This window comes from Nicotiana tabacum, chromosome 3 (genome assembly GCF_000715075.1).
Source record: "Nicotiana tabacum cultivar K326 chromosome 3, ASM71507v2, whole genome shotgun sequence".
Classification (NCBI taxonomy): Eukaryota; Viridiplantae; Streptophyta; class Magnoliopsida; order Solanales; family Solanaceae; genus Nicotiana; species Nicotiana tabacum.
The window spans coordinates 181,209,030-181,221,111 of record NC_134082.1 but is presented as its reverse complement, the minus strand read 5'-3'; the positions used below and the strand labels follow the sequence as shown (position 1 = coordinate 181,221,111).

Genomic DNA, 12,082 nt, shown 5'->3' with positions numbered 1-12,082 from the left:
CCAAAAGCTTGGCGAAACACTTCAACTTTGAAAAAAAAGTACTTCAAGGACCGGAGAAGCTTGGTCAAACAGGCTATTAGCCCGACTTGATAAAGGAGTCAAGAACATTTTCACATTTGATATTAGACATTTTCCAGTAAAAACTATGTGAAATGTTCAATCTTTCTAACTAATAGAAATATAGAATCTCTATGTCTCAAATGCAATAAATAATGTTTCCACTAGTTAAGTTGTGATCGGAAAATACTCATAACTTCTCGCTTGAGGTAAACAATGTCAAAACACTCCTTGAAGCCGAGCGCAGCTAAAAACTATCTCATAAACCAAATGCAAATACACCCCTCCACCCAAAATTTATACATAAAAGAATAAATCCTCAAGATCAAATACGTACAGTTGACATTTATTGTACAAATATGGCTATAATCTATTTCACTTATTCATCACAAGCTCATGTCTTCACCCCTGGTTGCACATTCAGGCAACTAACATTTATGACAACGAAGAATCTTGGTATACAATCCCAGCTTCGAATGATTCTTCTATGATACATAGCTCCAGTCTTTGGTGATCCTTTTGTCGTCATGGGCGTTTGAAGCATCAGTGTTGTAGCGCCTTATTGCTATCTAACTTGTTTGTGAGACCAATGGGTACGCTATCATAACTTACTGTGCACGAGTTTATTTGAAAGACGTTCAACCTTGCCAAGTTGAGTTGCACTCTTCAGCATCGCCTCGCTGTCAGCTATAAACTTTGCAAACTTAGAACCCTTTGTATCACCATCACTATCTCCTCGAGGAAGCATTGGCAGATGAAGCATAGAGGGACTTTGCTTGGAAGATAAAGGCGGAGTTAATGCCCACACAGAAGAAAGCTGTTCATCTGGTTTGTCAAGATATTCCAATGATAGATTCTGCATGTCTGTCAGGAAAAACAAAACAGAAACATCAGACGTTGGTATCGTGCCTACCAAGTGTTATTCGGAACAGATTTCGTGAGAGTTGCGAAACTTATTAAGAGCTTACGGATCAAAGATTACTGCTTTTATTCTTCATACGGGAAAAAACCACCCATTATCTGAAAATGGAAGTATCAGGAATAGTCGAATAAAGTACCTTCAGCAAACTTGAAGATGGGCTCTAAAGCTGCACATGGAATGCTGAAGTTCAAATGTGGAATGACCGTCCCTCCACCATGTCTAGCATTACTGCATCAAAAATAAAGCTACAAGACATGAAGTTTCAACAAGAAAGACATTAATCGATGGAAAAACTATAGAAAGACCATGATATGTGAAGATTAGCATAAATGAGATGACTGAAAGATCTTCCATATGAGATCATTCAAATTGGACACCATTATTTTTTTCCTGTATGCAAAGCGTATAATTAATATACATTTTTGGTAAGGACAATTAATATACATTCAAACAGGAATATCTTTCTTCAAGGACTTCTCAAAGTACTCCAGGACGCAGTGTACCACAATATCATTAGATTGAACTTCAAGAACAAACACATGTAAATATACATAAGCTGAAAAAGAAATATCCTCAATTATAAGCATCCCCAGTTGTCATCCAAAAGTTAATTACCTTGTTACAAGGGCAATCATGTGTCCTTCTGAATTAACAACAGCTCCACCACTACCACCAGGGTGTACAGCAGCCGTTGTTTCAAGCATTGCCGGAAAATGTCCTCCTAAACTTGATTGGTTGAGCAGAGGCCGCTTTGCTTCAACTACCTTAGCTATTGCACCCACACAAGCAGATGGAAGGAAGTCTATATTATAAGAAAAAGTAAGACAAATTACAAATATAACTAAAGATGTCTAAATAGGTATGAAACATATGAAATAAATATACGGTATTATATCATGTTCAAAATGAAAGAACTTAACAAAATTATTTACATGAAAAGCTATTTAACCTCCAGAGCAACATGATTTAGTACTATTGGGCGCACAAAGATAGTCAGTTCCAGAAAATTATGTTCAGCAAAGGTTATGGAACAGACAAGTTATCTGTATCAACGAAAAAAGATGGAACAGACAAGTTAAGATTGCATCAATAAACAATAGTAGCACTTCCAACAACCAAGCTACTATTAAAATATCCTTGAGATACAGCCGACTCGATTAAGTGAGTTACCAGGAATTTCCTATTTTAAAACCCCATTCTTTAAAGCTGATCATTTGTACTTGCTTTCACCATAGAAAATATCAATTTAATGCTCCAGAAATTTACCTCTTTTCGTGATAAGTGACTTCAAAACTCTAGATTTGATTCCCCAATTCCGCTTTGTTAGCATAGGTATTAGGTATATGATCATTCTTATGGATGAAGATCTGAATTAGTGCCTATGGCTTTTATTAGCCCACGAAAAGAAAACGCTTTTTTGTTTTTTAATTTGGTCTACCTTTCTCCTTGTTCTACTAGCCTTGTTTGAGCCCAACAACAACCTCGCTATTCTTAATCTGACAAGTGCAATTTTTTTTAACCGGAAGATCAAAACGTTAACCTGGACTACAAATCAAATTCAGTATCAATAAACAATGTCTTCACCTAAAAGATTACCCAGTTTTGAGCCCTCCCGACCAATCTGGTTACTATTTCTCCACTGGAAGACACCTCAAGTTCCCTTGCGGAGGCATCGACATCACCTCATAACTACTCAATCAGTCATCAAATGGTCATCATTTGGTGAAGGAAGAAACATCAAGTATTCCAGCAGTAACAAGGACATGAAAATGATATAATACGACCCAATCCTGCAATTGATTATAATGACACTTCAACAAATTCTTAACACGAGAGAAGCAAGGTGGAAGAGAGAGAAATTCAAGATAAACAAAGATTTTGTAGAATATTCTAAAATTTCAGATTTACTGTGATGCGTGTGTCCAAATAAAAGTAAAGGCACAAATTTTTTATTTAGACAAGAACATATCTAAAGCAAGATTTACCACATCGTGGTCCAAATAGCCCATGTCCGAGAATGTATGCTTTTGATCCGGGGGATGGGCACATGAAGTCAACAATAATGGGACAGAGCTGATCTGGAACTAGCTCAAGTTGTAGTAATGCAACATCCAGAGGTCCTCTGGAGACATGAACTACCTTTGCATTTGTCCATACCCAGGGATCCATAAAATCCAAGCGAACACGAATGGTCCTACTGCCTGTGTTTGCCAGGTTAACTCTAAAGCTACATTGCTCATTGTCAACCAAGAAATGCGGAGTTTTTAGTTCCTTTTGAATCAAATGTTTATTCCTACGCTGAATGTCAAATTTCTCAACCCCTGGATGCTCAGATTGATCAGAAGGGATGAGAACTACATCAGATTTGGTGTTATATCCTGAACCGTTTACAGATGTTTTTCCAAATCTCCATGGCTCTAGAAGATGAGCATTTGTAAGAAGAAGACCCTGCTTGTTGAGCAAAACTCCAGAAGCCCATGCTCCATCATCAACAGCGATAAGACAGATAGATGTCATTGCTTTCTCAATCAAGGATGGGGGAACAGGATCTATTTGGAGATGCTCTTGAGTATCATTGGCATGTCCATCCTGAATATTATTGGAGAATGATTCTTTTTTAACGCTGATTAGGTTTCCATTACCAAAATGGATCTTTCTCCTAGTTTGTAGCTCTTCTTTAAGCAGGCTACCACAAGCAGATGTAATAGCTTCCCATGGAATCACCATCTGCCACCCAATGCTTCAATTTCAAATTAAAGCAATTTATGTGAAGATAGATCTCAGCAAGAACATAGAGCACATTATGAAATGTTTACCTGAATTTCAGCAGCAGTAGCCCTTTGTCTGAGTGGCCGAGACAGAACACCAATAAGCTCTGCATGTTCCCCTAACACTGGGCTACCTTCCATTCCTGAAACATAAGGTACCATACGTTATCAGGTACCCAAAGATGGAAAGGATTAATTAACTAAAGTTGCAAGGCAAAAGCTCAAACCAGGGAGACAACGGATGTCAGCAATCAACAGTGCTTTATTCTGTGGACTAGGTGGATAGCTGTTTGCAATGGACCCAACTGATATGCTGTATAGCAACAAAAGATCAAATTGAGCTTTCACAAGGAGATGTAACAAGAATCAAAGTGAATATTAATCCTATGTATGATCACAACTTGGCAGACAAATAATCATCGAACAACATCTGCATACACCAGATACAGCTTATATAGCTTACTCAAGTAAAGATGAGCTAAAACATCTTTAGCACTAGCAACAAGAATTACACCAGTGCTTTCATATTCAGATAGTCTATTAACACAGCACAAATGTTCAGTCATCATACATTTTGATGCTGACAAGCAAGGATGGAAAGATTACAAGAAAGTTGTAATTCCAACATATGATAGAAACAATACCAAAGCAACTACCTGTTGAAAAAGTGACTGGGAGACAAGATACCGAAAGGAGAACCCATACCCAGAAGAAGATCACCTCTCCTACTCCAGGTAGCCACTTTTAATGCAGGCAGGTCCTGAAAGGAAATACCTATGCAGTCATTATCATCAAAAACCTACTAAATGGAGCTTTCAAAAATTACCAGCAAAAAAGCAAGCCCATTCAGCAAAATGCAATGCCATGCTTCATTTCACAAGTTTGATGCCACTTAGTGCAGTAAAAGCCTGAAACCTCATATGGATTTGAAGAAACTCTGAGAAGAGCAATTCTTGTAGTTGATGTTCCTATCACACTTGGCAGGCTGGACTGCGCCTCCATCATTGGAGTTTGACTTGGGAAAGAAATTTTCTCAACCTGAAATTATCAGTTGACAGTTCCTGTTAAAAAATAGTCAATCTACAAAATCAATCTCCGTGGTCCTTTGAGACTAGCATCTCATAGACCTTTGGCTATGAAAACTAGAATGCTTTGTGCAAAAATTGTTTGGGCCATCTTGAACATAGTACTAGGGACAATTGAGATGCCACCGTTGAAGAACACCATGGTAAGAGTTCCTTATGTCATGCCATTTTGCACTTGACAGCGTGAGACTCAAATGTGCTCCTTTCCAATAACACTGCCGAATGCTTATACCATTACAAATATGTAACCAGAGTAGCTTACTGAGTTGGAGTTCTTAATATGAATTATTTTAAGAAATGCCTCCAAGTTTTACGGGTGGTAGACTACCTTGTATTCAGACACGGGAAGGTGATATTCAATCATTAATCTTTGAATTGGAATTAGGTGTTGAGACATTCTATGATGATAAAGAGGCAACTATTTTGGCATGAGTAGAGACATGAAACAATGTGATGTCACTCTATTGTAAATATAGGGAGCATGAAATAAGGAACTCATTACATGAATTTCCATTATTCTCCTATAAAAAGAGGTTACAGAACATATAAAAGGTTCTGCTTGGAAACAACTCAACTGATAATGCAATTAATGCTAAATATATGGAGGAAACTTGCATGTTCCACAACTCGAAGAAGTGGTGTGCAACATATATTAGTTCAAATCCATACTGCTCTTATGCCAGAAAAGAGAAGAAAAAACAGAACCCTGAAAGTGCAAAGTGGTCATGATTAGACGTAAGACAGGAATAAAATGGCATTTCTGCTCAAAAGAAATAGGTGCTTGATTTATTTAGTTATTTAAGAATGATAAATGATATGCCTTTCAGTTGATAGAACTTTAAAGTGTTAGCCTGATAAAATTATAGTTATTTGATGAAGTCTTTTGAAATTTGAACCACAAAGTGGGATCATAGCAGAAGTTAGCTCATGAAAAATGACCAAGGATCTACAGCATCCAATCAAAATATGCATGCAAGAGAATTTGGCTTATCTTGGTCTCGGCGACATTTAATTATCTTTGAATGGAAGTATTGTCATGTTAATCCTATTTATGACTATGTTATGCATTAATGAAACAATCACCTAATTCAATAATAACACAGCTAGATAGTGTCAGGAGTATTTAGAAAGCGAGTGAGAGGCTCGGACACATCTATCAATAGGTTGTACCAATCATATATAGATGAAGTACAGAGACTATGGTTACATATTTACTCATTAATACATAAAGGTACAGAGATTGTTATTGGGTACACATTTACTGCATGTAAGTGCCAAACAGAGGAAACATCATACCTGTGTGCGCTTAGTGTTAGTAAATGATTGACGGGAATTTCCATAGGCAGCTAGGGACCAACCAACCTCCCACCCATGTTCAATTGAACTAGACGAACCTTCAACTAGGGACTGGACAGCAGCAGATGACACAGGGATGTCAACCTTCAGCAAGAACACCAAATAGACGGTGTCAAGTGCAACTTTTACGTTAGATCAGTAACAAAATAGCGACAAAGAAGAACACCAGCCATAAAAGTGATCAGTTAACCCATGCTAAAAACTAGGATAAAGTTCAAAACTAGGTATTCCTTCTCCATTTTATACGGCACACTTTCCTTTTTAGTATGTTCCAAAAAGAATAGAACCCTTCTCTATTTGGAATATCTTAAAACTTTAAACTTCCCACTTTACCTTAATGACATGCTCTTATAGCCATAGAAGTGTTATGAAATGTTTAAAACCACAACTTCTAAAGGTAATTTGGTATGTGTCAAAATCTTTTGTGCACGGGCACAAAACACCAGATGACATCAAACTAGAATTTATATGCATGCATCAAAATGAGAGCACTTATCAATTCAATATTGCAAATAAAAAACATATATAAGATAAAGTAACAGGTTTTATGATAATCAGCATTCAGATTACAAAATCCTTTCAGTCTCCTACTAAATCCTACCACTCTTAGGAGTTCTGCAGGTAGCCAGTTCAAACCCTCTTTGTTGGTCACTTTGATATCATTTTGCAATGTATTTCCTCCCTGTGAACCACGAGCAGGACATCCAATGTCAATTTAATATATCAATGAACCTAAAAAACGTATTTTCTTCCGTAGGCTCAAATAAATACCTCCCACAGTATATCAATTTGAGCACCAGGAATCAGCTCCGGCTTATCCTGCAAGATGGTACATTGTAAAAGAATTATGAAAAAGCATAACGACAAAGAAATAATCATGTTGTTCCATTTTATACTACATCCATTCAAAAACCTACCTTTCTATACATAGAATTTTTTTAATCTTGTAATTCTCATTTTGCACTTAATGGCATGCTCTTATAGGAATTGACATGGCATGCTAAAGACAACTAGATAACTTCTTACACATGTAATTAAATATGTGACAAAAGTGGTTCTTTCTTTATTAAACTCCTTCTCCAATCAAACACCATCATATAAAGTGAAACCAAACAGAGGGAGTAATTATCAACTGAAAGAAGACTAAAGATCCAAACCTTTGATATGTCCCCTCTATCCTGTTGTACAACAAAAGGCTCAATAACAGAAGCAACTGTTAAAACCAAGAAGTGACCTCCAAAAGAGTGCAACTTGCTTTCACCTTGAATCTGCTTAGACACTGAAGCATTAACAAAGGAACTGGGCAAAAGCATCCCAGATGCTGATAGTGTCGTCTTCCCAGAACTACACCACAAAATTACAACCCAAATTTAAAACTTTCAGTTCAAAACACATAACATAAACAACTATAATATAGAGACAGAGAGAGCTATGTAAAATCACTTACTTGTACAGGTGGAAAGCATGTTTTCGCATTTTTAGGCCTTTAGGGTCCTTCAAGAAGAAGAATTTATTTGTATTTTTTCAAAAATTAATTAGTAGAATAAGCAAAGTGATTGAAAATTACAGTATCTTGGCTTAAGAAAAGGGACTCACTGGGCCTTGAATTCTGACCATGACGGCATAATTGCGGGCAACATCAACCACTTCAGGAAGACCCATGACAAGAATAATTTAGGGGTCTGCTGCCGCTGGGAACTTAAGAATCGGAGTTTATTATGGTAATAATTTGGTGAATCCAAACATGGTTGCCGGGAAGCGATGGCTGACCACGGCAGTTGGATTGCGGTTCACCACTTTCGAGGCAAGCGAAACTATCAGCTTTTTTACTAAGTATTAAATATTTATTTACTTATTTGTCCTGTTTCTGGTTTTTCCCTTTTCTTTTTGTTTTTGTATCTTTCAGGTTGACTAGAGTGGAATCGCAGGGAAAATGTTTTCCCCCCTTTTCTATGTGTTTTTTTTCTTGTTGGTGCATGAACTTGAATTACAGGGCAAATTCACCCACTACCACTTGCTAGGCGTTTGCACATAAGAAATATAAAATTTTAAAAAAATTGAAGTTAAGTTGAAAAAATATATTTGAAAATTAATATTATGTTTAGATATGCATTTCGTTTAAAATATATTGAAACTTTGTAAGGAAAAATATTGTTTACTTGAAAAAGTAATAAAAATAATTTTTCAAACTTAAAACTCATCTTCAAAAATCGATCCAATGCATAATCAAACAATATTTTGAAAATTAGTTTCGAAAAAAAGAAAAAAAAAATTAAGTCCAAATGGGTACTTGAGTAGTTTATAGTTTTTCCTCTTTTATTTTCTTGTTCTTATTTATGATTCATCTCGAAAAAATATGAAAAAACCGTTGTGTTTGGTAAGGAGACATTATTTTCTGAAAATATCTCTCAATTTTCTCATATTCAATTGCCTAAAATATTTTACATAAAATAAAGTATTTTTTCTTTAAATAAAGAAAAAATGACTTCTCTAGCAAAGGGATGGAAGTTATGGGAAATTATTTTTCAAAAATCTTCCGTGATATTTCCAACGCATGATTACATATTGTTTTTAAATTTTGTGTAGAGAAATTTTCACGCAAAAATAAAACATACAAAACAAGCATGATTACGTACTTTAATTTTGATGAATACATTAAACATGCAATTTCTTACCCAATTCGCAAAATGGTTAATTGAAAGATGGAAGAGTTTTGCCTTTTTTAAGGAGCAAAGTTAAAATCTTTAGACGAACGGGACAAATGTGAATATGTGAAAATTTGGATTCTGGCAGCACTATATTCATAAGCTTATTATATCAAGTTGAGTAAAACTCACTTTACCTCCTTAACCTTTATAGGTTGGGAAAGGATGCCCCTCACCTTTTAAATGTGAAATAGAACCTCCTCATGCATTCTTTTTTCAATTAGGCTTTCTTTTTCTTCTTCTTTTTTTTCAAAAAAAAAAATACTGTAATCTATAAAAGTAAAAAGTCAAAAAAATATTTTTCGGATGGAATATATTTGGCACTAAGAAATATTTTTGGCGTTGGAAAAACTTTGGTTGCACAAATTCTAGTAATTTATTTTTACGTAAAATTTTGGATTAGTGGCTTTAGAATCTGGGAAAAACCTAAACTCATCTCAACACGAGACAAACTTTTCTAGGTGAGTTACCATTTGAGTGATCATTACTCAAATGGTCACTCAACTATCCCAAATTATCTCCTAAAGTCACTTTACTTTCGTTTGTAATAACAAAGTCACTGAACTATGCATATTGCACTCAGAAGGTCACTCAACTAAATTTTCCAAATTTTGGATTGCCAAATACCTATTTTACCCTCTAAATTATAAACATTTATCTTCTTTTTAAAAAAAACTTTTTAATATTATGATTTTCTCTTTTAATTTATATTATGGACTTACCTATAAAAATAAATATTATTTATAAATTAAAAAATAGAAAGTATTCAAGCATATATAATGCTGGAATAACAAAATAATGAGCATAGTAAAAAAATAATTAGAATAATATGTTAGTAAAAATAATTTTAGTATTAACAACAAAAATTCAAAATTTATTTACACAATTCAGAATGAATAAAAATAAAGGTTGTAAATATATATTCCATGCACGTAATATAAAAATAATTATTTAAATAAAGGTATTTTATAATATACATTATATATTCTTAAAAATTATGCTCAATTATATTATTATATTTCTACCAACTTTCCGACAACACAAAGTTATATCACTGAAAAACAGAGGAACTATCTGTATATGGTAAAATATGTTATGTTAAGTCGTGCATGGAATATATATAATATAATTGAGCATAATTTTCAAGAATATATAATGTATATTATAAAAATATTTTTATTTAAATAATTATTTTTATATTACGTGCATGGAATATATATTTTACGCTATTTATTTTCTTTCATTCTGAATTGTGCAAATAAATTTTTGAATTTTTGGTTTTAATACTAAAATTATTATTACTAACATATTATTCTAATTATTTTTTTACTATGTTCATTATTTTGTTATTCCAGCATTATATATGCTTAAATACTTTCTATTTTTTTAATTTATAAATAATATTTATTTATTCTATAGGTAAGTCCATAATATAAATTAAAAGAGAAAATCATAATATTAAAAACTTTTTTTCAAAAAAAGAAGATAAATATTTATAATTTAGAGGGTAAAATAGGTATTTGACAATCTAAAATCTGGAAAATCTAGTTGAGTGACCTTCTGAGTGCAATATGCATAGTTTAGTGACTTTGTTGTTACAAACGAAAGTAAAGTGACTTAAGGAGATAATTTGAGATAGTTGAGTGACCATTTGAGTAATTGACTCTTTTTACTTGTGTACAAATTTTAATTTTTATATATTTATATAAATATAATTTTAATATAACATTGTTTGCCAGATTTCATGTTTCAAAAGGACAAAGTATAAATACTAAAATGCTACAATATGAATAGAGTGAATCGTTTTATCATTGAGAAACCATGGTTACTGCTCAATAACAGTGGGGTATATCTTCAAAATCAACTTCTTGCTTAATATGAGAGATTCTCGCATCTATCTCATGGGTATTATATGTCTTTTACTTTTTTATTTTTACTCTAAGAATATTTTCATTATAGTTTTCAAGTAAGTAATTTTCCAACTTTCCAATCATGCGTCTTCTTCCTCTTCGTCGATCATCATGAAGGAATTCATATCTTTTCAATGCAACAACAAGAAAATGCGACAGCAAGAACTTTCTAATCCTATGTCTTATTATATAGTACATTTTTCTGTTGATGCATCTTTTATTAGTGTCACTTTAATTTGTTGACCTAAAGTTTTGATACGCATCAGATTATCAGTTGTTGTTTAGCGTCTAATGACATTGTGTTCGATTGTCCTTTGTCTCACTTTCATCTAGAAGGAGCAACAACACAGAAGATTGTCCTAAGAATTTTAGTCACACTTCTATATTTAATCAAGGTTAATTAAAAATCAAGAATAAATACGGAGTTGTTTTTCAGAAGAAAAAAAAAGGGAAGAAGAAAAAGAAAACCTAATCGGAAAAGAATACATAAGGGATTTCCCTTTCTCATTCAAAAGGTGAGGGGGTGTTATTTCCCAACATATAAAGGTTAAGGGGGTAAACTGGTTTTACTCTATCAAATTCAAATTAGTTAGTAACTTTAGCCATTTTCATTTATATATCTGATCAAGTACAATCCTCATTTGCCCTTTTTTTTTTGTAGTAGTAGTAATAGTAGTATAAACCCAAAATATAAATAAAAAATAAATAAAAAAATTGCAAGCAAGTTATGCTCAATTTTTTGCTTCTAAGCCGAATTTGAAAATTCAAATATGTAATTAAAATTAAAAAATAAGTTTAACAAAATATTAGTTCCTATGTGGTTATTCAGCAACCAAAGTGCAACAATGAAACTGCAAAGATAACGACTTAAATATGTGGTAATCACGAATGCTATTGGGCAATTGATTTTTCACATCTCATGTTAACTACGTGAATAAAATCCCTCGTGATACGTCTATTTAATAAAAACAATTGCAGTAGTTACGACTTACTATTATTTGTTTCATTGATACTTTATTATTTTTATTATGATTGACTTAAAATAAGCAGCTTATACCATAAAAAATTCAACAATCACAATCATCATATTTGTTTTGAAATGTTGCGTTGTTTAGAACAAAAAATCAGATAATTTTTCTATTTCTTTTTTATTTGAGTATAAACTACAGATATGATATTGGACATTGGAGTCAAATAACCCCTTATTTGATTTTATCACAATAGTATAGTTGATACGAGATAAGATATTTTTGAAATTAAATATATCTATATACAAATT

At 33.3% G+C, this 12,082-nt stretch overlaps 1 protein-coding gene across 1 annotated transcript; it reads right to left on the bottom strand.

Moving 5' to 3' along the window:
* Positions 1 to 301: 301 nt before the first annotated feature.
* LOC107778070 (glyoxysomal processing protease, glyoxysomal) lies at positions 302 to 8,144 on the bottom strand. The gene is made up of 14 exons (XM_016598251.2): positions 7,785 to 8,144; positions 7,636 to 7,682; positions 7,346 to 7,532; positions 6,960 to 7,007; positions 6,790 to 6,870; positions 6,129 to 6,272; positions 4,663 to 4,785; positions 4,404 to 4,507; positions 3,975 to 4,060; positions 3,796 to 3,890; positions 2,965 to 3,706; positions 1,595 to 1,781; positions 1,116 to 1,207; positions 302 to 921 (listed from the first exon to the last, which is right to left on the bottom strand). Exons 1-14 carry the CDS (start codon positions 7,848 to 7,850, stop codon positions 659 to 661), a joined length of 2,265 nt encoding a protein of 754 aa, XP_016453737.1. The 5' UTR covers positions 7,851 to 8,144; the 3' UTR covers positions 302 to 658.
* Between the last annotated feature and the right edge of the window lie 3,938 nt (positions 8,145 to 12,082).

What these genes read in the sequence shown, in the direction of transcription:
- LOC107778070 (XM_016598251.2), bottom strand. Translation starts at nt 7,850, where the DNA reads ATGGGTCTTCCTGAAGTGGTTGATGTTGCCCGCAATTATGCCGTCATG. An exon ending in TGGTCAGAATTCAAGGCCCA is followed by an intron (nt 7,683 to 7,784) that starts GTGAGTCCCTTT and finishes TTCTTCTTGAAG; the next exon opens with GACCCTAAAGGCCTAAAAAT. An exon ending in CCCAGTCACTTTTTCAACAG is followed by an intron (nt 4,061 to 4,403) that starts GTAGTTGCTTTG and finishes GTTGCTATACAG; the next exon opens with CATATCAGTTGGGTCCATTG.